Source organism: Equus asinus, chromosome 21 (genome assembly GCF_041296235.1).
Source record: "Equus asinus isolate D_3611 breed Donkey chromosome 21, EquAss-T2T_v2, whole genome shotgun sequence".
Taxonomy (NCBI): domain Eukaryota; kingdom Metazoa; phylum Chordata; class Mammalia; order Perissodactyla; family Equidae; genus Equus; species Equus asinus.
Window position 1 is genome coordinate 48353099 of NC_091810.1, and position 25138 is coordinate 48378236.

Sequence of the window (25138 nt, forward strand, 5' to 3'; positions counted from 1 at the left end):
CTGCATTCCTTGGCTCATGGCCCCTTCCTCCAGCAAACTACATCATTTTGACCTCTGCTTCCATCATCACATCTCCTTCTCTCACTCTGATGCTCCTGTCTCCCTCTTACAAGGGCACTTGTGATTACACTGAGCCTACCTGAATAATCTTGGATATTCTTTCCATCTCAAGGTCCTTGACTTAATCAAATCTGCAAACTTCCTTTTGCCATGTAAGGTTAACATATTGCCAGATTTGGGGGATTAGGATGTAGGCATCTTTGGGGCCATTATTCTCCCTACCACAGGAGGGGTAGGGATGCTTTACCAGTCCCAAGCCCCATCCAGAGGGCTTATCCAGGACTGAGAGTCATGAGGGGGGATCAGGCCACTGTTCTGGCCGACACTCTGGCTGGGGGCTAGCTGGGGCCCAGAGCTCCAAGAAACAGGCGCCTGCCTCTGCTGCCGCCAAGGACAGCCTGTACTCCTGGCATGGCCGCCATGCAGAGATCAGGTGCACTTGAGCCTGAAGTGGCCATGGCTCAACTAGAACAGCTGCCTGGCTTGGGTGGGAGGCCAGGCCCTCACAGCTTCCTCTCCCTGCTGACTGGAAAATGTGACAGCTGCTGTCAGGTCAGATGTGAGCCACACGGGAAGTTCCAGCTCCATTCTAGAAAATGCACCCACTGTTGGCTTATTGGTGGACGTTTACTGAGCTTGAGGAACGCCAGACCTACATGGAGCCCCAGAGAGATGAGAAGGACAGGAAGGTTTCCAAATGCATGCGGCATAATATCACTGGTGCTGGCAGAAGCATGGGCTAGGGGCTGGCCAGGAGAACACAGCAGTCAGGTGAGTGTTCCAGAGACAACAGCATTTGCTTTGGAGCTTGAAGGACAGGATGATTTGGACTGGTAGTGGTGGGCAAGGGCATTTCTGAGGGGTGCACTAGGTGGGCAAAAGGAGGGAGATGTGTTTAGGGAATGGAGAATTCTACAGGGAGGCTGGAGTCTAGGGCAGTGGAGAAAAGAATCCAAAGGTGGATGGGGAAGAACGTGCTGGCCTACAGAAGTTGAAGTTCTCAGAGCCAGTCAGCAGTGGAACACTTTGTCTGATGGAAGCTTACTCAGAGCACGGATGGGGCCTTGGGAGGAGTCCCCAGGGCCTTTCTCATAGTCACCCTCCCCTACTCTTCAGGCCTGGACTCTGCAGGACACAGAGACAACACTCAGGTCATGAGGAGCCAACCAAAAGTTTAGGGCAGGGATTGGGAGCAGTTAACGGCCCAGAGTCCAAGAGGGATGCGGGAGAGCAGAAAGAGTTTGGGCAGCACATTTCAATAAAGCAGCTAGATGGGCCCCATGGAGAAACACACAGGCAGCTGGGAAAAGCATCCAACTGTGAGGGAAAGTCTCAGTTTCCTCCACTGTGGAAAGAGGGGATGAAATTGTTCTTCCAGAGTACATTGATCAGGGACCCCCCTGCCCCCTCTGCCATGCTCAGGGCTCTGGTTGAAGGTGGCTGGGTGGGCAGCAGACACATCCCTCAAGACCTCAGGGCCAACAGAGCCTGGACTCAGCCCCAGATCTTCCTGCCATTCTGCCCCCAGGGCTCCATGACACATGTTAAAGGAGGCAGCTGGCTCTGGCTCTGGCCCCAGGAAGGAGGGAGGAGATAGGGCAGGTGAGCCTGGCTTTCCCTGGGCTGGAGCCACTGGCTGATGTGGCCTGAACCTCAGGGCACTCAGGCCCTGGTAAGGAGGGAGAGGAGGGGCTGAGGGAAGATCTGGGCTGCCAGGCTATTAGCCTCTTGGTGGCTCCATCTCCAGAGAGCAGAGAGAAGTCAAGAGCTTAAGATAAATTCCTGCCTTCCCTCCTTTCTAGACCGCCGTATCTATGTCTGCCTTGTGTTGCTGTTGAGCACCAGACAGACACATGAGGGGACAGGGCCCTCCCTGTGTCTGCCCTCCAAGGGGGGCAATGGAAACACTCTCAGTGCCCCATAAAAGGTGCAGCCCTTGGGCTCCTCACAATCATCTTATTAAGATAAAGCACTCGGTCCCATTTCTCAGGCTTGGAAGCCAAGGCTGAGGGAGGTGAAATCATCTGCCCAATGTCACATCCTGGTGAAAGGCAGATGCCAGGATCTGCACCCAGGCTGACATTGCTCCAACACTGGAGCTCAATGTCCGAGGCCCAATCAAGCCAGTGGCTGAAGGCTGGAGGCCCTGCCCCACCAGTCTCAGGAGAGTCAAGCCTCATAGTTTTCTGGGAAGGAAGTTGTGCCCAAGCGTGGCTCCTGATTCAGTGACCCCCGCTGCTCCTACACTGTCACTCTCCATCATTATGCTCTCTTGGGGTGCCATACCCTCATGCTTGCCAAGGCCTTTCCTCACAATGGGCCTGCAGCCGAGCGGGTGAGACCATCAGGGAAGCCAGCACTGGCTGAGGTGTGGCCCAGGCTGTGTGACAAAGGGGCAACAGACTGCTAGGAGATCAGGGCAGCTGCCCTCGATGCCACTGAAGACAGCAAGAGCCAAAGGGCACAGGCAGAGGAGAGGAAGGTCAACAGGGTGATGCCCTAGGCAAGACAAGGTCTGAGAGCACAGAGGGGCTTGGAAACCCAGGAGCTTTACTCTGGCTGTGCCTCACCTCACCTTCTCAGGTTCCTTCTGGAGCAGCCATGAGGGAGAGGCCCTGGCTCCTCTTCAAGGGAAGCCAGGGGCAGCCTAGGGTCCACGCAGCTGGGTCTGGGCAGGGGGCAGGATATCAGGGCTCTAGCAGATGCTGCGTAGTCTCTGCTCAGGCAAATGCAACCCCTAGTCACGGTGGAGGAGTCACTCAGGCCAGGAATGATTCCAGCAATATAGACTTCCCAAAGGCAAGGACCTAACTTCCCATTTTCACTTGGCCACCTCCCACCACGCTACCTCAAGCAGGCCATATCTTCCCTTGGGGAGTTCCTGCCTGGGGAGTGGCACTCTGAGACTAAAATGAAGCTGCCACCTTGTGCTGGCCTTGGAGCCAGAAGAACCAGCTTCTCGCAGGGAAAGGAGATGCCGAAGGTCCCACTGCAAGACACAGCCCTGGAACCCAGCATCCTGGCTCTAGAAGAGGATGCTGCCCACCAGACCACACTGCCTCTGGCCACCGCACCACCAAGTCAGGCCCTTGAAAGTACCAGGGTTGGGAGTGGAGGAGTCTGGAGGAAGGAGCCAGCCTGGTCTGCTGTGTTCCCCAGGACTCACCCTGATGCAGGCTCACATTAGCATTTGCCCACCTGGAGGTTTGACGTCACTGTGGACAGACAGGCTGAGCCTTGAGGGCTCCTGGTGGCCGCAAGTCTGCAAAGAGTAGAGTTGGAATGGAGGTCACAACCCGGTGCCCACTGTCTCAGCTCTTCATTCTCCCCAGCTACAACCAGGGACAGATGGGTTATCTGAAACTCCAAGTTGACTTGGAAGGGATGTTTTAGCTAAAAGGTATAGGAGTAAAAAGTAAACACAAGTCCTGCTCACCTCTCACTGGCTCAAGACTCAGTTACATGAATGTGGACATATGACCCCAGAACTGTGCAGCAAGGACCTTCAGCCCCAACCCTCCAGGAAGTGGGCAGCCATCCCTGATGAGGCTCAATGAGGTTCCTGTGCTCACAGCCTAGACCCAGTCAGCAAAGTGGCGGGAGCACCCTCAGGGCAGTGGGGGGCTAAGTCAACCCTTAAAGTGAGATGTTTAGTGCCAGTCCCCAGCATCCAAGGCCAAAAGGAGCACCCACATGCTTTCCTCCACACTGCTCTCGCACGTCTCCACCAGGTGGGAGACTGACCACCAGAAGGAAGCCCTTACCCCCAGCACTGCCTGGGGGAAAGGGGTGAGGGGACCCACAAATCATGGTAACAAAACACTAGGTCACTACTTGTCGGTCTCTCCACACTTTATTGACCATATCTCCCAACATGCCCAGAGCATTTCCACCCACAGAAATAGCTGGCAACCTGCCCTTGGCCATCATGTGATGTGATGGGGCCAGACTGGGAATCTGGGTGTGCTCAGCTTCTGAGCAGAACTATGGATGCCCCTGCTCTTCGCCACCCCAGGAAGGCAGACTACTCCTAAGTCTCCTAGAAACATAGAGCATGTGGAATCGCAGAGCCATGGGAAATGCCACAAGCATCTGGGGTTCTGGAAGGTGCCATCCACTTCCTTCCAAGTAGCATTCCAGGAGGAAGTGTCAGCCAGGCACTCTGGGAGGCTGGGGCCCTGGCCAGGCATCTGTGGGGCAGCCATGCTGTGGCCCAGACCTCTGGATATGCAGGAACCGGGGCCTAAGGAGACAAGGACAAGGGGCTAGTTACTGCCTGGGCAGTGGGGAATGAGCAGAAAGTGGAAATAGTACACTCTCTCCACAGCCGGAGCTGTGGATGATCTGAGTGGAAGGACCAACATACCTTTCGGGGCTCGGGGGTGGACAGGGCCTTACCTCCCACAGAAGTCCCTGCGCACAGCCACAAGATCAAGAGATAGGTCAGGCCGGCTTTGAAGCCAGCTGCCGATGAGCTCTGGGTGTCTTGGGTCCACTTCTAAGAAGATGCTTCTACATTAGGGAGAAATGGGTCAGCTCCACGAGGCAGTGCTGGGACCTGCATTTCTGGGCTGCCCAGGCTGGGAGGGGTAGGGACAGAATGACTGCCAGGGTAGGCCCAGTACACAGTGGGAAGGGAGGAGGCTGCTGGGGACAGACCAAGGAGACCCGCTCCATCCATACCCAGAGTCCTTCAGGAGCCAAGATGCCAGTGCCAGGATGTGGGTAATGACATCCATGCCCTCCTCTCCACCATCCAGGGCTGCTGGGTCTTCATAGCTGAAAGGGAAAACAAGTGGGAGGTGAGAGCCTGGATAGGGTACGTCTGAAAGGTTGGGAAAGCTAAGCAGGGCCCTCCCCAAAAAGAGTCCCATGGAACTTACACTCTGGCCTGAGAGGAAAGTCTGAGGACTCAGAGGAGGGGGCCCTCTAATGATGGCAGTTCTGATTCCCCAACCTCCTATAGGCAGCACCTTACCAGGAAGTGCTGGGCATGCTCAGTGACTCTCACTGACTGACAGCCCCCATGACATGAGGGTCTCCCCACAACTAGGCTGTTCCTGTTCATGGTCTGGGAAAAACAATGTGTGTATGCTGGAACTGGCCCTGACATGCCTGAGAGTCCAGAAAGGGGGAGCCAGTACCTTGACCCACATTACCGCTGCCTCGTCCAGGGGCTCCTGGGCTACCCCTGGTTCTTAGCCCGTGTTTGGGAACAGGATGGCTCAGTGCAAAGCCTGGAGCACTTAGGCCCAGCTTTCCTGCTAAGCCCCCACACAACCTTCGACAAGGCACCTTCCCTCTCTGGGCCTCAGTCTTCTGTAAAATGATGCACCCATTTGAGCACCTTCTATGTATGCTGCACTGCATCTGATATTTCAGTCATCACTGAGTCTTCCCTATGGCCCTGCAAATCTCTATCACTCCCCTTTCAGAGGTAGGAAATGAGGCTCAGAGAGGTCCAGTGGTCTTGTATAGGAAGGCAGAAGCTGAACCCAAGGAGGTCTGTGAGCTCCAGAGTGAGCCTCTCTCAATACCACTGGCCCTTTTAGCGCCCCCACCCTCCCTGTCCCTCTTGATGGTGTGGTCCTCCAGGGCCGACCCATTCCATTAGGCCTTCTCAGGCCTGGTCTCCCTGTCCCATGCCACTCTGCACCTGCGGATCTCAGGGGCCAGCTGCTCCATGTCCTGGTGGAAGACGTAGGGAGGGTTGCTGACAATGAGGTCCATGGGGCCCCAGGGCACAAAGTGTGCCCAGCTCCCCTCTGTGGGCAAAGGGAAAACAGCAGAGAATGAGAGGTAAAGGGTGGTAGCTCCACCTGCCACCATGTCCCTTGGGTAGTCCCTCTCCCCATGTTACACTGTGGGCCTGTCTCTGGACCTGAGGAGCCAGACTTACAGACTAGTGCTCAAGGTCCCCAGCCAGCAGCCTGGCTGGGAATGTGTATGCTTTGACACCCCAGCCCTTCACCTCGAATGTCTTTGCCCTCTCTTCTTCCTGTCAAAAACCTCCTCAATCAGCAAGACTCAGCTCAAGTGTCACCTTTAGGAAGCCCTCTTGATTGCCTGGGCAAATCAAGAGCCTCTGTCCTCTGCAGCCCCACTGGGCATGCCACACTCTGCCTCACAGCCAGCATGGATTGAGTGCATGCAGAGCAGGCCCAACCTCACTCAGTCGATTTCTGGTGGCTCTGTTTACTGGTCCCACCCTTTGCCAAGTGCTATACCAGGTATTATCACACTCCATGGAGGGGACACATGAGGCTCAAGGATCCTGCAGGTACATGATGGAGCCAGAACCCCAAGGACACTCTTTAAAGGCCATGGCCAAGCTGTCATGCCTGGGTCAGGTGAGGGCAGGGATGGCAATCAAGTACTTTGGTCCTAAAGGCTTTCTCTTGAGCTTCAGCTTATCTCTTAACACCATCAAGCCCTAGTTAAACTCATTAGTTATGGGGCATTTAGAAGATAAGAAAGACCCTGTGGCTGGTCCCCTCATGGGTCAGGTCAGCCCAGGAGGCAAAAGGGACTTGCCTGTCCTCAGCAAGGATTGGCCTGAGATACCCCTTGCGTGTGCATGTGTGTGTGAATGCATGTTGGGGAAGCCCTCCCGCCATCTCCGCAGAGTGCCTCATCCACCCAGCAGCACCTATACCCAGGATCCCCACCCCAGGGAAGTTGGGTGGGGAAGGTACCTAAGGTCACATCAAGGGGCATGATCCGAATCCTGTCTTGCAACTGAAGCCTGGAGAGATGGGAAGGTGAGGGTGAGCATGGAGGGCAGACTCCTACCCCTGGCTACAAGGACTGGGAGAATAAACCCTTCTTGGACCAGCAAGATACCTGGTACTCACTGTCCATTTGTAACCCTGTGGAACCCATGTCAGGCTACACCCATAGAGTGGAAATTGGTGGGTTTGATACCTGAATAGGGTTGATCAGGCCCCAAAGTCCGACTCCCCCTACCCTGACCCTCTGGTCCCCCCAGCCCGCCTACCTCTGAGCGTTCTCATGGGTCAGGCAGATGGCAGCTTCTCCCTTATCCACAGCAATGACTCGGCTCTGCCCCAAGAACAAACCAAGGGTACGTGGGATGCAAGGTGATGGGAGAAGCCAGGCCTAGGGACCAGAGTGCTCCTCCAACCCCTACTGGAAGATGAGGGAAATACCCAACAGCTTTTCCCACTCTGTGGCCAGGGCCTGGCCAGACAGAAGTGGATGGGAGTTAGAGGCTATGATCATGGTGCCTAGGGACAGCCTGGTCCCCCTATTTCTAGTCACTTCCCCTCAAGTGCTTCTAGCAGAGACAGGTGGGGAAGGGATCAGCAGGAAGGACAGTAAGTGCCAGTCAGTCTACCCAGGGTGGGGTGGAGGGATACAGAGGGGGCTCACCTGAGGGAGCTGGCTCAGCAGGCTGAAGGAGATGGCTCCTGATCCGCAGCCCACTTCCAGGATGAGGGGGCCACCTTGGGCTCCCACCACGTGGGACCTCTGGGTCACCTCCTCTAGTACCCATTCAACCAGTTCCTGGGTGGCAAAGGGGTCTGGATCAGAGTTAGTGCTGACCTGGCCCCTGGAAGTCTTGGCACAGAGGCTAAAGCATAGATAGCCTTTGTGTCAATGTAGGAGTGGGGGTAACCAAAGCCAGTCTGAACTACATGTCAGCTGAGGCCACGGGCAGGTCACTCTGCCTCTCCATGCCTCCGTTTCCCCATGTGTAAACATGAACACAGTTGAGGATAACCCACCTCACTGGCAGGTGAGGGGGATTAATCAGAACTGCATTTGTGAAGCACTGATCCCATGCCGGGTACATGGTGAGTGTTCAATAAACCCCAGCTAAGCCCTTTACAGATATCCTCCTGTTTTATGCTCACAACAATGCTAAGAACCATACCTGATGGTTCCTGGCCACTCCCTCTGTGCCTGGCCCTGCTTCCAGAGCTTCCCCTGTACGAATCTGTTGGATCCTCACAACCAGCCCCTGAGGAAACTGAGGCCTAGGGGTCAAGGTGCCACCTGAAGCCTAGCCTGCAGCTCATGGTGGCCCAGAATCAGGGGCCAGTGTGTCCCCAGCTTCTTCACAGAGAGAGCGTAGGAGGCCCCCAGAGAGAATCCTAGGCCAAACGGACAGGGAATCCCCATGACTGGGGGAAAGGGAGAAAACAGTCCTGCCTGAGCCCCAGGTCTAAAGGGGGCTATGGCACACACAGGGCATGGGGTGAGGTGCATGGCGTGATGGGAGGTGCCTGACTGCACCACACCTGCCTTGGCAGCAGGGGAACAATTTCAGACAGTCACTTTGTAACCAACATGGTTTCAAGTCTCACCTGCTCATCTGCCACCTCCACAGACTGCATGGGAGTCAATATAGGGTAAAGGTGAAGGCGGAGGGTTGCTGCTGCCCAAAGGCCAAAATGTTTTTTTTTTCTTTTTTTGAGGAAGATTAGCCCTGAGCTAACATCTGCTGCCAATCCTCTTCTTTTTGCTGAGGAAGACTGGCCCTGAGCTAACATCCGTGCCCATCTTCCTCTACTTTATATGTGGGACGCCCACCACAGCATGGCTTGCCAAGCAGTGCCATGTCCGTACCTGGGATCTGAACTAGTGAACCCTGGGCCGCCAAAGCAGAACGTGCACACTTAACGGCTGTGCCACCAGGCCGGCCCTGGCCAAAATGTTTCTAACCAGTAGTAAGTAGGGGCCCAAGTAGCCACATATGGAGCAGGGAAAGAGCAGTGTAGTCCCTTCTCAAAGGCATCCCTTTGGATGAGGGCAGGAGAGGCTCCCCAAGAGGCTCAAGACTCCTGGGGTGCCAGGAAGGGCTGGCTCAGGGAACTGGTGGAGGGGTCAGCAGGTGGGTGCTTCCCTCATCTGAAAAGAGGTCCACTTCCTCCAGAAGGCTTCCTCAACCTCCCACCAGGCTCTCTCTACCATGGCTTTCCTCACCGGGAGCCTAAGGTCTAGGATGGGGTTTGCCTCTCCTACCAGACTGAAGACTCTATGATGGCAAGACAAGGGATCTAACCTACCGCAGTGTCTCCCACAGCCAGGGCTTGGCCCACAGAGGGGCCTCTTGGCTACTTCTCAAGTGCTGAGCAAGCTCTCAGTGGCTGTGGGAAGCTACTCTCTGAGTCTCAGACCTCCAGGTTCCCCCAAGCCCCAAATATCAATAGTCAGGCCCAATGGAGCAGAAGGCTCCAGATCACTCAGATCCACTTTTCACATAAGCTCCTCAGTGCTGAGTCCCAAAAAGCATTTCATCCTTATGGGCTCCCCAAATCCCAGGGTACCAAATCCGAGACAGGTAGAACTTAGCCATTGGGTCCAACCCTTCCTGTCCCAAGCCCCTTCCTCACCAGACAAACTATTGCCTATGGGTGAGGGAGCCTGGCTTCAACCAGAGAGGGCTTCCTCTCACTCGCTCCCAGGCACTACTGGAGACTGTTGGGGTGCTGGCAGCAAGCTGGGCCCACAGCACTGGGACTGGCACAGAGTAAGCAATCTAAGGCTGTGGCCAAGAGCCTGTGGTTTCAGTGGTGAGGCCATGTACTAAGCAGCCGGCAGGATTAGCTCAGACTTGTCAGCAGTGTGAGCTTCTCTTGGTTTCCGGGCCACAGACAGACCTACTCTGGCTGGAGAATGACCCTTCAGCCAGCCATGTTGGCCAGCCACCTCACAGAGACACCCCCAACCTCAGAGACACGCCACATAAGTGAATGGCCATCCTGGGCAGGGTGTGAAGGTAAGAGACTGGGCAGGGTATGAAGGGAGAAGCCTCTCCCCTATGCTTCAGACCATGGGAGAATCATCTTGGTTGTGAGACCACCTGGAGGATAGGGAGGAAGACCATCCCCAAGAAGTCTAGAAACTCTCTCTTCCTTACCCAGTGAAGGACCTTCCTCAGCCTAAAGCTAGAGGCTCCTTAAGGGAGGCTGAAAGCCAAGCTTGTCACAGATCCAGGGCACCTTTTCCAGGTGAACAAGGGAAGAATCCAAGAACATAGTGGGGTGGGGGCAGATGGGTATGTGGGAAGGAGGCAGGGAGCAGGCAGTTGTCAGCTCTGCCTGGAGCCAATGCCTCAACAAGACTCCACAACCCCCTCAAGAGGTTGGCCTAAGGCCTCAGCAGGACCTGGGTGCCATGAGCACCCTCCATGATGATTATATCCCTGGTAGGACAGGCCCAGGAAGATGGCATTGCCTCCCTCAATCCAATCACATACAAGGCACTGAGTCTCCCACACCCCACAGTGCCTCACCTCACCAGCCTGCGTGGGAATGGCTCACACTCCCAGCCTTGGGTTTCCCACTGTATACACTGCCAGGCAGGGGACTGAGCCACCTTCCCACCCCCAGGGAAAACCCAACTCGTCAGGCCACATGCCACCTACAACTTTGCATTTCAGACTTCTGCACCTATCATCAGAAACTGCCCTTCAATGGATAGAGAGAACGCAGGCACTGTGATCCCTCCTCTGCACCCATTCTCCCCACTCCTGCCACAGGCCACGTCCTCTCAAGTTCTTGGTAAGACACCCCCAATGCGGCTTCACATTGGGGCGAACCTGGCAAGTTCTGAGAAATGTCTGTACAGTGATGTAAGGACCCAGCTTCCCAACCGCAGCCTCCCTCCTCCCCACTCCCTGCCCCTTGCAGCAGAGCTACTTTCTTGGTCCAGACCTACCCAGGAAAGGTGCGGGGGGGCCCACATGGGAGCTGGAAGTCCACACTCAACACTGGAACATATGGCTGGTGCCAGGTCAGCTCTGAGAGGACTTAAAGGTCATCATGGTAGCTTCCCTCCCATGCCCTGCCCCTTGGCAGCCTTAAGGGATAGTGAATGACCTCCTGGCTAGAGGTCACGTGCTTGGGGGAGCCCACAGGATGGCCTCTCAAAAGTCTGTAAGTGGCAGGCCACATCCTTCTCTGAGTCTCTGCAACCTATTCCAGCTCATCCAATGCCAGATGGGGCAGCCCCATGTAAAGCATGGGGCCTTGACCTGGGAGTCAGGATGTGCAAGTGCTGTCCCCATGCTCCCCGCTCAGCAGCCTTGTGACTTCAGCAAGGTCTCAGGCTTCCTACTGACACTGGGCAGTGAGGTGAGGACCTGGCCTCCCAACTGCAAGATGTGGGGGTGAGTGGGGTCTGAGGGTTTCTTGGCTGGAAAGTGAAGAAGGCCTCTGTGTCCCTGTCTGGGGCAGATGGATGAAACCTGATCCTTCCCAGAAATGTCTGTGTGACTAGGTGCCTTTCTAGAAACACTCCTTCTCAGAACCAGACTTGCCCACCAGCCCCCACCCAGTCCCATCCACCTGCTCTGCTCTCTCTGGCTCCCAGCTCTGCCACCTACCAGGTCAGGCGGAAGCCCAAGAAGGGCCATAGAAAGCATCTCTCCCAGGATCATGGTGCCTCACCAAGGGACAATATTCTGGGGCTACACACTCCCCAGTCCTAGTAATTTGAGGGACACAATTGATTACTGACCAGACAGTGGATTTAAAAGGACCACCAAGTCACAGATTCCCTGGTGTGAAGGCCCAACCCTCTCATCATCTGGGACCAGAGGGCAGTGACCTGCCCATGGTTGCAAAGCTGTACCAGGCTTCCAGATGTCCAACTGGAGGACTCTCAACTTTGTTCAGGCCTCCTGAGGAGGAGAAGGGCATTTGTTTCCCGTGGGTTAGGCAGGCCATGGGCCCACAGGACAGCTCCTAAGGAAATGACAGGAACAAGCTAAGCACCTGGTGGGCAGCACTAGTTGGGGCACCCTGATGCACTGCCAGCCCTGGGGGCTTGGGATGTGAGAACAGTCAAGAAGGCCAGCAGGAGACCTGTCTTCTTAGCCCAACATACCTAGCCAGTCAGGAGACACCACTATGGAAGGGCACTGCCTCTAAAAACAGCAGTCATGGGGCCCCACCGCCCCCTGGAGGAAGTCTGGGGCAAAACAGGTGTCCTAGCCCGGTGGCACACCTACCTCTGTTTCTGGCCGAGGGATGAACACTGGGGGCGCCATCTTCAGACTGAGGCCCTGAAAGTCCCACTCACCAAGGATGTACTGCACAGGCATCCTACAAAGGGGGCAGCTGGGTGATCATCAGTGCCAGAGCCTAGACCAACAGGACCATCCCTGGATCGAGGGATACCACTTGTGGACAAAAGTGTCAGGTAGAGTCATGTCTCCTGTGGCCTCGGACTCCTAGACAAGGTCTTCCCTCCCTCCCTTCCTTCTTCCTATTTACTATCCTGACTCCCCTCTCTTCACTCTGTCGTCTCAACACCTCCCTGGTCCTTGGACACTTTCCTCCTCCCTGACCATGAACTTGGTGGGGCTGGGGGAAGCTGGACCCCTGCTCCCCACACAGAGCCTTCAGGTCTGGCCCATGAATGCTCACCTTTGCAATCGGCGGCTACTCAGCTCCTCGATGCACTGTAGCTGCCAAGGGGTCAGGGGCTGGGTCCAAAGTACTGGCCTCAGGCTCTGAAACTGTCCCACAGAGAATGTGAGTGGCTGGTTCCCCGGACCCAGGTTTCTTATGTGGATAATGCCTGTGGGCCCAACACTGGCCACTTCTGGTCATCCTTGAATCCCTAATGCCTGGCACACACTGTAATAGTTTGTTGGGTGAATGAATAAGTATCTGCCCAAGACATTCCTTCAGAAAAGTCCCATGGCTTTCAACTCAGCACCCTCAGTGGGGTAGAAAAGCCTGAATGTCTCTTCCCCAAGTCCTCTCTCCCCCTCCTTCCTACCCTCTTGACAACACTGCACTTAACTGTTTTGGCTCCAAGGACATGAGCCACAATGTACTCGCTGGATTCCCGGGCCTCAGGGATGCCCCTCTTCTCAAAGACTGCCGTCCAGTGGCTGACCAGCTCTGTGGCACTCAACCCAGCCAGAGGCAGATGGGGTCGCCATGAGCTGGAGGCCCAGCCCCGAGTACCTCCCCTCTTCCCCGAGCCAGAAAGGAGGGCCCACAGCATTCGGCCCCAAAGTTTCATGTCTCAGGGGAAGGCTCCTCTGAGCACTCCCAGGTCCCCAAGTCTTCCTGGTGATGTCAGATGCTAGAATAGTCACTGGTCCCAGCTGGACCAGCAGAGGTCACAGATCCTGGCTCCTCAAAGTGGCTCTGGTCCTCAGATGTGGCTGCCACCCTGGAAGGGGGAAGGAGAACCAGGAAAGCAGCTGAGTCTTATGTGACCCATTCCCCTCGTATCTGCTGCCCGAGAGAGGGCATACTCTTGCTCTGTCACCTCCTTGACTCCATTTTAGACCCTCACCCACCTATCTGATTCTTCTTCTCTTGGCCAGTGGTGTTTTCTTCACATTTTTGGCTGAAGCAGTCCCTGCTAATAAATGGGCTGGTGGTGGGTCAACACCGAGGCTTAGGGGTTGGACAGATGTGTGTGATCTTTGGAAAGTCACTATTTCTGAGTTTCAGTTTCCTTATCCATAAAAATGAGGAAAATAACATCAATTCCACAGCAAACAGTGCATTAGTCAATGAATGTCAAGGGCCTGGGAGCCAGGTGAACACTCAGGAGGGACTCAGTGTTATATGCTCTTAACTAGTAATTCAAGTGGGAGGAGATCACCTTTGCTTGGGAGTTTCGCTTTTGACATTTTGCATGCCCTGTCACTGATTTGTATGCTGAAACACCACCTCCCCAATTTAACCCATAATCTGAAATGTTAGCATAAATTGCCAGCTAAAAAATTTACAAAATCTGTTCATTTTATATTTAAGTTATAACAAGCAAGTTTAACTGAAGGTTTAGAATCAGTGGTCCCCTTTCTTTTCACACTGACCAAGGTCCAAACTAGCATTTATTGAGGATCTGCTAGGGGCCACATTTTCAGAGACAATAAAAGAGGGAAAGGAGGCTCCCAGATGGGAGGCGACTTGTCCAAAGTGATCCAGGTAGGTAATGTGCCAGGCAAGACCGAAACCCAGGTCCTCTGGACTTCAGAGGCGGTTCTGTTCACCTGAGCGCTGCCCCAGGAGGAGCTGAAGCCTTAAGTCAAGGGCCCAGCTTCCTTCTCAGTCCCGAATGGCTTCGTTAATGACCCAGGCGAGGTCGCCTCTCTCCAAGCCTGTCTCCCACCTGTCCATCGGGGGATAGGGCGTCTCGAGGGTGTTGCAGTCCAAGCGTCCCCGTCCCAAGCCCCACCTGTAGCGCATAGTCGCCTGAGGGTTCCTCCACGCGTCCGCGGACGTGGAGAACCGGCCCGGAGCTCCGGGACGGGCGTGGGTCCGCGGCGAGCTCCCTCCGAAGCCCTGCTTCCGGGGTCGGCGCAGCTGAGAAAGGGCTCGGGCAGACCCCGTGGCCCAGCTCCAGGGTTCCTAGGGCCACTGGGTTCCACTTGGGAGGCCTCGGCCGGCAGTAGTGGAGGCTGTGAACGCCACGCCCACCACGCCCTTAGGAACAGTGGACCGGAACGTGCATGGACGCGTGTATGGTTGCTCCCTCGGGACCCGGACCAGCGAGTCTTCCTGAAGGTCTTGGCAGGGATAAGGCTTCCAGCCTGCAGTGACTGCTCCGAGCTGGCGTCTGGGTACCCAGCCGAGGCGGTGTGTAACCAACCCGAACAGAGACCTGTCATCAGCCGGCCCTGGGTTCCACTGTTGAGGCGAGACGCCCAGGGGCGTGACCTAGCAGAACCTGCGAGCTGGTAGAGCTGCACGTGGGCGGGTCCCAGTGTTGGGGGTGGGTACCAATTTGGGGGCGGGACCCAGTATCCAAGACCTGGCTGAGGGAGAGTCCCGAGCTGCGCTGAGTGCGGGCGGGGACAGGTGGCGACTGGACCTCAGCGTCGCTCTTGACTCTAGCTTGCCTTTTAGGATTTGGAGCAGGGAGCTCGAAACCGGACGTAGGAAACTAGGGTTTGAATGCTGACTTTGTTGACAACTCGTCGCGAGGCTTTGTCCAGGTGCCTGGCCCTCGATGGGCCTCAGTTGCTCCTTCTATAAAATTCATGGCAGAATCCCTCAAAGTGTGGCCTGCCAACGCCCCTGCCCCCAGAATCTATTGTTAACTAGATCACTGATAACTAAACTACTATTAAACATGCAGTTTCCCGGACTCCATTCCAGACCTGAGGCCCTGCGGGGATCTGTGTTTCTAACAACGTTCTCCAGTAATCCCCATGAACTCCTTTGAAAACCTGAGGATTAGATGGTATCTGAAGGCCCCTCCCCTCAGACGATCTCGCCCTGGATCGAGGCTGTGAGGCGTATATGTAGACTTGCCTGAGTTGGGGTGCCCAATAATACGACTCCAATAATAATACCATCCCGCTCCCAACTTCTCTGAAGATGCCCCATTTCTTGCCCGGGGTGGGTGTCATTATCACGAGCCCATCTGAGCAGGGAACCGAAACCCAGGGAGGGAACGCATCTTGCTCTAGATCACAAAGCCAGTAGAAGGTAGAGCCAGAGTTCAAAGCAGGCCTGAGGACTCCCAGTCCAGTGCTCTCCCCAAGCCTCGCGCGTCCGCCTGCATTATGGGAGGGCGAGTGTCCTGGCGGAGGTGGAGCCCCTGCCGGCCGGGGGCCCGAGTTCTGCCCAGGAAGGGGCTGGCCACCCACGGTCCACTGCCCTACTCCGGCACAGGACCCGGGGAGTGAGGGGTGGTCGCCGAGAACTGCGACCTGGCTCCCGGCTCCTGCTGGGGACGGGACCAGATCCGAGCGACAGGCGAGCGGGCCAATGCCGGGCGGGTTCTGGGCCTGACAACCAATCGGAGGCCGGGGCCAAGGAGCGCGCAGCGAGGAGGGGCGCTGGAACGTCGCGGACCCGCCGTGGGTCCCTGCCCTGCCTGTCCCGGCCCAAGGTGGCACAGCAGGTGCTCGCAGCTGCGGGCGGTGGGCCGTAGCGAGGCCCAGCCCGCGGATTGGAGCAGACAGAGAGGGCGGTCCTCTGGTTGGACCCGCCACCCCTCATCCTGGGGCCTGGGGGTTACCCCTCGCCCCGGCCTCCTGCCGGTCACCACCACCCCTAGCCTCTCCGGCTAGCTCCGCGCCCCAGAGAGGATTAAGTAAGTGCTGAGGTCGCCGCTTCTGTGCAAGAATGGAGAAATCACAGTCGCGGAGGCGGGATGGGGATTGGGGCAGGGAGGACTGAGAAACTCGGTGGAGAACGGAATGCGGGTTCTCAGAGGTCGTTCCGACCCCTTTCACCCTGGCTTCCTTCTCTTGCTGTTTGAATCCTGAGACAGTCCCGGACAGTGATGAGCAGGGCCTTTTCTCTCCTCTGGATGGAGGAGTAAACTGAGCCCCAGAGCAAGAGTTAAGGGGCTGCCCCAAGGTCACGCCTGGGGTCAGTGGCAGAGCCAAGAAAGAATCTGGGACTCCTGGTGTTCCCAGACTAGTGGAGGGAGAGGGAAGAGAGGGATGAGCCTCTCCCATCCCATGTCCCTCTGTCACGCTTGCCCCTTCCTAAGGGGCCGTCATGGGTGTGTGCACACCTCACACATACCCATGCACCTGCACAGGGAGGGACCACATATACCCACATATACCCACGAGCTAGCACAAGGAGGTATGTGTGCAGCATGAGCTGTGTATCCCTCCTCTCCCTAGGCTTGCCGTTCTGCAGCTTGGCTGGGGCCCCTTCCCATCCTGCCTTACCCGGGCCCTCTGGCCTGGGAAGACCTAAGCCACATCCTGGGCTGGATATATCTCCCATATTCTGCTCCTGAGGGAGGAGGGAAGGGGAGGAGAAGCATGTCAGAGTTCCATCCCTGATGGCGTTCCATCCCTGCCTCAGAAGATATGCTTCTCTTGCTTTTCTCCTTGTCCCTGGCAGCCCCTAGCTCTCCTATAGGGGATCCAATGACCCCAAGAGCCTGCAGAGAAGCCTTGCCAGAGGAACTGACTTTAACCTCCCTCTCCTTCCTGTCTTCTGGTCTCTCCGCACCTGTCCCCACCCCCACTCCAAGCACAGCCTGGACCACACAGCGGGCTGGGTCCAGGGGCTTGGTGGCTCCCCCTTTCCTAACTGGGTTGGACAAGAGGGAAGATCTGACATTTATTGGGTGCTTACTGTGGGCAGAGGCTATGCTGAGCTACGTCTTTTCTGGGGACTGGTTCATCCTGACATTTCAGTGACCCTATGACCCTGTGAGGGAGGCATTCTTAATATCCCCACCTTGGACTCAGGAGAACTGAGACATAGAGTTGGAGACACTTGCCTAGGGTCATCCAGTTAAGTGGCTGAGCTGGAATTCAAAGATAGGCCTGTCTGCCCCTTGGGCCAGTGTTTCCCTCCAGAAAAGGAAAAAGCTGCAGTATTTTTTTCCCCGGGCAGGAGGTGAGGGCTATGGGGGGGCAGGGAGTGAGGAGGGGAGGAGCGTGGGGAGTAGGGGGTGGAGGTGGGGTATTACACAGGGAAGAAACTTTTTCTTTCTAACCTCCCCACTGCCTTTCATATCTTCCAAGTCTGTTCACTATGATCATCCTACCCACAAAGAGGGAGCAGGGCTTCATTTTTGTGTTCCTAAATCCACATGGGAACCATGGATATGTAAAGCACATGTCTTGATGTTCCCTGAACTTGCCCTTGCCCTCGAACTTTTATTTCCCCAGTGCCTTCAGAACTTAGGGAGACTTCATCTCACAACCAAGTCCCATCCTCAGGCTCATGTTTTTATTCTTTCCTTTCTAGCACCCACGGAGGCAGGGAGTTCCCTTTATCCAAGGAGGTGGCTGCCAGCATGGGTGGTGGGGGCCACAGGCTGGAACACTCCTGATGTCAGAAGTGACTGGGCAGGCTGACTGACCACAAGCAGTCTCTCAGCAGGGGCCGTCTCAGAGGCAGCATGAACTCCAGGATTCCGTCTGCTAGGGGCTGGTTCAGCAGCCGCCCACCCACCTTGGAGCCTGCCCTGGAGCCTGCCACAGATGGGCCAGCCTCTGAGACCACCACCCTCAGCCCAGAAGCCACCAGCTTTAATGACACCAGAATCCCTAATGTGGCTGGTGGCTCGGCCGGCGTGGGCACAATGCTTCTGTCCTTTGGGATCATCACAGTGATTGGCCTGGCTGTGGCCATGGTGAGAGCTGGGGCAGGCTGGGGCTGGCCCAGATGGCCCTCAGTTGGAGGAAGGTAGTCAGTGTTTAGAAATTAGAGATTCTAATCAGAAGACAATTGTCTGTTAATGATAGTGCAATCTTCCCCTCCCCCAGGGATTTGTGCATTGGGGCCCAGAGACCAAAGAGGCTGCCTCTGACTGGAAGAACCAGAGAAGGTGCTGAGGAATACATGGCATTTTGAGCTGGGCCATGAAGGTCACAGAGGAGTTGGGGAGGAGGGTGTTCCAGGTGGGGGGTTCTGATGGGCAGAAGTTTAGAGAAGATAGGAGGTTCTGTGAGCAGCAGGCAGACAGTGAGGTGAGTGAGTGTGGGATGCAATAAGAGTAGAGGCCAGAAGGTGATTGGGATAGATCGTGGGCTGCAGAGTCTGGGTGGGATGCTCTGGACATGGCAGGCTGCTGGCAGTGTTCATTCCTTTATTTACTTGGCAATTATTTACTAGGCACCTGCCCTGGATCAAGCCTTTGGGACCACAGGAACTAGGGAGAGAAGCTCCTGCCCTGTGGTTCTCTCAGGGAGTGGGAGACAGGTAAAACCAAGGGTGCCCAGAGAAGCCCATGAAGACTGGGTTGGGGAATTGGGCAGGGGGCCTTTCTAGGCTCGGCAGTCAGGGACAACTGAGGAGGCAACATTAGAGCTGAGACCTCAAGGTGCAGGCCTGGCTTCAGTGTCATGAGAAGGGGCAGAGTTGGGCAGATATCAGGATGGAGGTGAGCTGGGGTGAGAGCTGCACCATCCCGATGGTGGATATGATGCTTCCAGATCTGGTGTCTGCCCCTGAAGATACAGGCTTTCCCCCTAAGATGATACTTGGACACTCAAAATGTCACTGAGGGATCACTGGAGATCATGCAGGCTGAGACCAGGAAGGGTAGGGGTGCATCTGAGGTCCCCCAGTGGGCCTGGCAATGGTGGCATCCTGCCTACTGCCCCTCACAGGCTCTGATGGCTGGCCTTAGGCTCAAAAGCATGTTGCTCTGACAAATAGGGGTATGGATGTTCCCTCCATGGCCTGGCTGGAGTTGTTGTTAAACCGAGGTCGCCATATGGGCCCTGCAGTTTCCAGATTGCTGCCAGGGAACTACTGCTGGCCAGCAGACAGGGCCAAGATGCAACACGCAGAGTGAGGCTGGGGCCTCAGCAGTCTCCTGGGTAGGGGATGAGGCAGAACGCCAGTGTTTCCCCTGCAGCAGTTAAGCAGACCAAGACATCCTAAACTCAGGTGCAAAGCAGGGCCTAGAATCTGCCCTTGTAACTCTTGGTGAAAGATTTTGTCCCAGGAACTTGAGGGACTGCCTTACTCTTTGTTCTAGAGGAAGATTTGAAGGGCCAGGGTGGACGGCCTTCTTGTCAAAAGAAGAGAGGCAGGGAGTTAAAGAGGCAAAGGCAGTGGAGGGCAGGAAACAGCTCCTGGGTACCAGGGGACAGGTCCAGAGATGTTTTCTGAGTGCTGCTTCCTCTCACCTCATGCCAACCATGAGCCAGGTCATGCTGGGTACAAGGAGGAAAAATCAATACCAAGCTGTGTGCCTCACACAGGAGGAGCATGGAGGGCTTCCTGGAGGAGATGGGGCTGCAGCTGAATGGTGAGGGGTAGGGAAGATTTGAAAAGGAAGGTATGTGTGTGGGGGAGGTGTAAATAGTTGGGGCAGAGGGGGCAGCAGAGGCAAGGCGTAGAGATTGGATAAAGGTTCTGGCCTCTCTTGAAGATCCTTCTGTACCACCGGGCCAAGGGCAGGGAGGAGGGTTTGGGGCAGGGCTGAGAGGCGAGGGAGTACAGGGTGCTGGGCTGGAGCCACTGGTTCAGGGTGGGTAGGGGCCAGGCAAGAAACCTGAAGCTCCTGTTGTATCCCACCCAAAGAAGAGCAAGGGGCACTGCCCACATGTGACCCCTTGGAGGGGATTGGGGAGCAAGGGGTACCTCAGTTTCTTTCCAGGGCTTTGGGGTCCCTCAGAAGGGAGCAACAGAAGGAGCTCTGAGTCAGGCTGGAAACCAAACCAAATTCAAGCTGTGAGTGGGCCTGAAAGGGTGTGGGAACCACAGAAGGTTTGGGACAGACTCTAGGGATGTGGCTTTCCCCCAGACAAAAGTGGTCATGCTCCTGGTAGTCAGAAACCTCCAGTTTAAGGAAGAGCGAGATGGTGGCAGAGGTCCCTAGAGTCCCTGCCAGGTGGTCACCTGAGTCTCACCCTCTTCCTCCCTCCCCTCAGTGCTTTGTAGCCAGATTTCCTGCTCCAGCCCAGAGCCCCTGGGCTTTGGATGTATCTCAGACTGCCTAGGCCTTTATCTTCAAGTCGGTACAATGGGGGTTAGGATCCAGGGGCCTTCCTAGGTTCCTCCAGCTTCAAGGTTCTGGAGTTAGGCCTGGGCTAATGCCCAGGGCCTCAGGCCCTCCTCTCCAGCCCCTGTCCACTGAGGGCCATCAGCCTCCCATGGAAGCCCTAGGAACCCAACCCAGAGCCTTGCATAGTCACTGCCCTGCAGAGTCTGGCCACTGCCTGTCCCTGTTCTTTTTGCCGATACATGACTTTGGGCCTGGAGAGAGTTGAGGGGAGGGGGTGTGCCGAAGACTTCCCCTCTCCCTTCAGTCCTGAGGAGCCCCAGGTAGGTGCTGAGTTCCTGGGGCTACAAGCAGTATTGGCAGAGATGGGGCCCACCAGCCCCCCGGCAAGGCCTGACTGTGTGGTTTTCCTATGCTGAGCTCCTCGAGGGCAGGCCTGCTCCCCACCTCTGAGTCTAGGCACTGTCAGTATCTAATAAACATCAAAGGGAGGCGCAAATGAAGGATGTATGTGTTTCTGGGGTGAGGTTCCTGAGGACTTGGGGAGCCACAGTTCTCCTGTTCATTAGCCTCAGAAAGTCCCCTCTTCTGGGGGACTGCTGGGTTAAACAGAGCCTCCTTTCCTGGCCATTTGATGCTGCTCATTCTCTTGCAGGTTTTGTACATCAGGAAGAAGAAGAGGTAACTCCCCAGCTGCCACTCCAAACTCCAGCCCATGGACAGTCCCAGGGATGCTGGTGGGAAAGGACAGTCCCCCACCATCAGGGCCCCCTCCCTGGTCAGGGCCTCTTCTGCCCACTCTGGGTTGGGGATGACCACTTTCCCTTGGGGAGGGCTGAGCCACACTTGCCCCATTGCCCTGAGCTAACTGCCACCAACTTCCCTCCCCCAACCCAGGCCGCTTGGGGGCTGTGGATCACACAAGGCCCTAGTCTAGGCAGTCCCCGTGCACCCTATGGACAACAGCTCTGTGGCTCATGGGCCCTTCTGGTCCCAGGAGTGCATAACTATCCCTCGCAGGCCACTCATCTGAGAGGTCAAGCTGGTACTATGGGTATGAAAATGTCTTTTATTTAATCCCAAGGGAAATCTTAGGACCCTAAACATGTTTGTGTGCTGTGGCTCAGCTGGTCAGCAGGCAGGGCCTGGAGGGCTGGTGGGAGGGGAAGGGGCTTCCCTGTCCCCAGCAGCCTCTGCCCCTACCCCCAGGCTTGAGAAGCTACGCCACCAGCTCATGCCCATGTACAACTTTGACCCCACGGAGGAACAAGATGAACTGGAGCAGGAGCTGCTGGAATACGGGCGGGACGCTGCCTCTGTGCAGGCTGCTGCCTCCGCGCAGGCCACACAGGGCAAGGTGGGCATGAGCAGGCTCCCCACCCAGCCTGCAGCCTGCTCAGGACTCTGCCACCCCCACCCTCCCTCCTTTCTCATACAGCTTTGCAGCAGCTGCCATGTGGTCAGGTGACAGCTGTCGGGTATATGGGTTTTGTCAGGTTTGTTTAGAAATTGGTAGAATTGCTCCATGGCCAGCCACGGACTCACTGCACAAGGCTAGGCTGGGGCAGCCCTGGGGTCCAGCCTGGCTGTGCCCAGATAGCCTGGTGATCTTGGAAACCCCATTGGCCTCTCTGAGCCTCAGTCTTCTCATCTACAAATGAAAATCCTAAATCTTGCCCTATGTGCCCCCATGTACTGGCTAGGAAAGCAGGAGAGGACTGTTGGGAGAGATTGTTGGGGGCTGAGACCCTGGGTTCCTCTGCTGCCTGAGGGTCCCTGGTCCTGAATGGGTTGAGGTTGGGGTCAGACTCTGGGGCAGTGGTATCTCAGAGTAGACTGGTGGGCTCCTAGTAACTGACAGATCCCTGGCAGGTGAAGACCCCAGTCAGACTGGCCTCCTATGTCCAAAGGGTCAAGTACCTGTGTGGTCATCTTGCCAGAGCCACTGGGCTGCCTGGCCACCTGCCACCAGTCCCCAAAATCCTCAAGGGCCAGAGCATGAGGAGGCCTGGTCTTCCCAGACCCATAAAGCCCCTTTACATACCTCCTTGCCCTGACCCCACAGGTTGTTGCGGGGTCTGGCCCTTCCAGAGACAGATTTGGGAGACTGGATTCAGAAAGAGTCCAGGCTGGGAGTCTGGAGACCCCCAGTTTTGCCACCAAGTTCTGTGTAACTTGGATCAGGACGTGTTTCCCCCTTGGGATATTCGGGAAACTGGGCTGAGAACTTTGGTCCATCCAGCCCATGGGACTACTGACCATTTGACAGTAGTTTCCTATGTACCTCCCTTGTGCCAGCCCTGTGCTGGGGCTAGGGGGTGCAGAAGTGAGCCCCCTCTGCTGGAGAGAGTGGTGTATGCGTAATTAATCTAGCCTCTGGGCCCACAGGGTAAGTACTGCAGCCACCTGAGGTGGCAGGGTAAGCCAGGGATGGCTGTGGGGGGAGGAAGCTTGGGGCCAGGTCATATTTCTAGGCTGAGCTTGCAGGGAGGGCATTCCAGGCAGAAGGTGTAGCTGGTGCCAAGCACAAGCAGACACCAGGAAGCAAGGGAGGAGGTGACTGGGCCAGGGAGTGCATGGCCTTTGTCAAGGTCCCTGAAGCCCCTGACTGTCTCTCTGCAGACCACTCTCCCCTCTCAAGGCCCACTGCAGAGGCCCAGCCGGCTGGTGTTCACTGACGTAGCCAATGCCATCCATGCATGAGTGGCCTGGGAACAGGCCTGGACCTCTGATGAAGATACCTGCCACAGTGCCCACAGAGCTGCCCACTCCGTGATTGTTAAGACCTACTCTCAGGACCTGCAGTGCCAAGGCCCCAGCTGTTCCGAGGACCCACCTGCTGACTCTCCAGGCTATAAGAGAGGCCCTTGGCCAGGCTGGGCATGTGGCCAGTGATGATCCCTGATCTGAGGGCCCTGGCATGGAGGGCATCCCTTATGTCAGGGAGGTTGAGAGTCACTGCTGGCTTCTTTGTGTCCTGCCCAGACCCCTCACATCAGGGTCTGCTCCTCTAATGTAGAGGAAATGTGTGGAGAAATTTGGAATCTAGAGCCTCCTCTGGGATGGGGAGAGGCAACCACCCAGGTCTTGGGGACAGGGTGTGGTGGCACCCTGGGAGAGGCCCAGGGATGGAGCTAAAACTGCCCAGTGGGCAAGGATGCCAGGAGGAGGGCTGCTTGTACCCAAGATCCATCCATATTCCAGAGGGCCCATGAGGTCTCCCAGCCACCCCTCCCTGGCAGCCAGCTGTTAGCTGGACCCAAGCTAGGCTGGGAGCCGAGGGGGAAGAGGGGGAACTGGTGTGGAGGGATGCAGTGCCCAGACCTGCAGAAAGGCCTCATGCATGTGCATGAATGTGCCCACTTGCCCGTGTGGGCCTGTCCCAGCACAGGGGCCAGGATGGAGACCCTCTGCATTGGCTTTACCCTCCAAATCGACCCCCACCCCATGGTATGTGGAGGAGCATCAGGGTAGCCACCTTTTCTGCCTTTGATGTTCAGGGACTGAAAGGAGAAGGACGCAAAGGCAAGGCTTCTGCTGCCCACCACATCTCTTCTCTGGGCTCTGAAAGCCAGGGAACCTGCTTCTGAAAACAGTTCCCTGTCCTGGTGTATATTGGAGATCTGGGGTTGGGGGAGAAGCTATTGGTCTGAGGGCAGTAGTCACAGGCTGTGGGCCAGCAGAGGATGTTCTGACTACCTGAAACGGGGTGGGGATGACCCCTTGGGAAACAGCTAAAAAGTCTAGTCTGTTTTTTGATCACACAGCCCACCCACCCGTTGTCTACCCACGCCATGCCCCTCAGGAATTCTACCAGTCTAGGGGATCTGGGAAAGACATTGGGCCAAGCCAGACCCCAAAAGCTGGGCACTTTTTCTATGCTGGGCATGCATGCGCACATGAGCATGCACAGAAGCATGCCCCTATGCTCAGCCTCACCACCTTCTCGGTCCTCCGCTGGTTGGAGGGGACACGGGGGCGGCATGTACAAATCTTCTGTTGGGCAAATACCACGTGTCAGGATGTGAGGGCCTAGGAGGCCCACATGGGGAAGATTCTGGATTTATTCCCTCCTCTAGATGCTATAAATATGTTAGCACTTGAGCCAACTGGAGGGCTGTGGGTAATTTAGAATGCACAGAAGCTGTAATTTAACTCACAGCATCTCCATGTGAAAGCATTAAAGATGTAATTAAGATGTTTACACGAAGAGAGTGTGAGCCTGTGACACTTGGGGTGTGAAACCCCAGGAGTAGCAGGATGGGTGAGGGGCTCTGGGGGGCAGGGGATAGTCACTTGGATCCCAGCTATGAGGTGGCAGCCCAGTTGGTTTCCCTTGATCTTTCTGATGAAATGCCTCTGGTCCTGAGTTCAAGGCTGCTCTGGAGCCTTGCATCTTAACTGTGGAATGGGGTCACAATGCCTGCCATCCCCTTGGGTGGTGAAACCAATTGGACAGGACCTTGTGGGACCAGAGGAGGGAGAGAGCATGATCCCTAAGGGCCAGGGGGAGGTATGGCACCTCAGGACCCAAAGGAGCTGGGTCTGAAACAAAAGGGAACAAAATAATGTGGTCTTTCCCAGAACACAAGGACACACGGGATGGGTAGGGTGGGAAGCCATAAGGGTTATGTGTGTGGAACCCACCTGCAGGGTTCAGAAGGGTTTGGAGGAAAATGACACTAGGGTGACGAACTGT

At 56.1% G+C, this 25138-nt stretch overlaps 2 protein-coding genes across 12 annotated transcripts; one reads left to right on the top strand and one right to left on the bottom strand.

Moving 5' to 3' along the window:
• Window positions 1-61: 61 nt before the first annotated feature.
• On the top strand, window positions 62-24641 carry C21H3orf18 (chromosome 21 C3orf18 homolog). Of its 8 annotated transcripts, none has more exons than XM_044754461.2 (6): window positions 15336-16101; window positions 17730-18117; window positions 18600-18686; window positions 21095-21120; window positions 21649-21796; window positions 23062-24641. In XM_044754461.2, the coding sequence occupies exons 2-6, from the start codon at window positions 17884-17886 to the stop codon at window positions 23140-23142; spliced, it is 576 nt and encodes a 191-aa protein (XP_044610396.1). In that variant the 5' UTR covers window positions 15336-16101; window positions 17730-17883; the 3' UTR covers window positions 23143-24641. The 8 variants fall into 8 exon arrangements, with proteins under 8 accessions (XP_044610395.1, XP_044610396.1, XP_044610397.1 ...); XM_044754462.2 differs by having other exon boundaries at window positions 17854-18117; XM_044754463.2 differs by having other exon boundaries at window positions 17865-18117.
• Window positions 3895-15141, bottom strand: HEMK1 (HemK methyltransferase family member 1). 4 transcript variants are annotated; one of them, XR_011496250.1, is made up of 11 exons: window positions 14236-15141; window positions 12841-13218; window positions 12459-12550; window positions 12041-12134; window positions 7453-7587; window positions 7058-7122; window positions 6756-6805; window positions 5717-5825; window positions 4744-4839; window positions 4459-4640; window positions 3895-4303 (listed from the first exon to the last, which is right to left on the bottom strand). XR_011496250.1 is itself a non-coding variant. In XM_014840532.3 (11 exons), exons 2-11 carry the CDS (start codon window positions 13063-13065, stop codon window positions 4210-4212), a joined length of 1074 nt encoding a protein of 357 aa, XP_014696018.1. In that variant the 5' UTR covers window positions 13066-13218; window positions 14236-14391; the 3' UTR covers window positions 3895-4209. The 4 variants fall into 4 exon arrangements, 3 of the variants coding, with proteins under 3 accessions (XP_014696018.1, XP_014696015.1, XP_070348446.1); XM_014840532.3 differs by having other exon boundaries at window positions 4459-4572; window positions 14236-14391; XM_014840529.3 differs by having other exon boundaries at window positions 4459-4572; window positions 13349-14337.
• Window positions 24642-25138: the final 497 nt, after the last annotated feature.

Bases quoted from the DNA above. Each gene is read 5' to 3' on its own strand.
- C21H3orf18 (XM_044754460.2), top strand. From the start codon at position 472: ATGGCCGCCATGCAGAGATCAGGTGCACTTGAGCCTGAAGTGGCCATG. The intron at 832-21,094 runs GTGAGTGTTCCA...ATTCTCTTGCAG, and splicing joins CAGGAGAACACAGCAGTCAG to GTTTTGTACATCAGGAAGAA. The intron at 21,121-21,648 runs GTAACTCCCCAG...CCCTACCCCCAG, and splicing joins TACATCAGGAAGAAGAAGAG to GCTTGAGAAGCTACGCCACC.
- HEMK1 (XM_014840532.3), bottom strand. From the start codon at position 13,065: ATGAAACTTTGGGGCCGAATGCTGTGGGCCCTCCTTTCTGGCTCGGGG. The intron at 12,135-12,458 runs GTGAGCATTCAT...CCCCCTTTGTAG, and splicing joins AGTAGCCGCCGATTGCAAAG to GATGCCTGTGCAGTACATCC. The intron at 7,588-12,040 runs GTAGGTGTGCCA...TTTGCCACCCAG, and splicing joins TCCCTCGGCCAGAAACAGAG to GAACTGGTTGAATGGGTACT.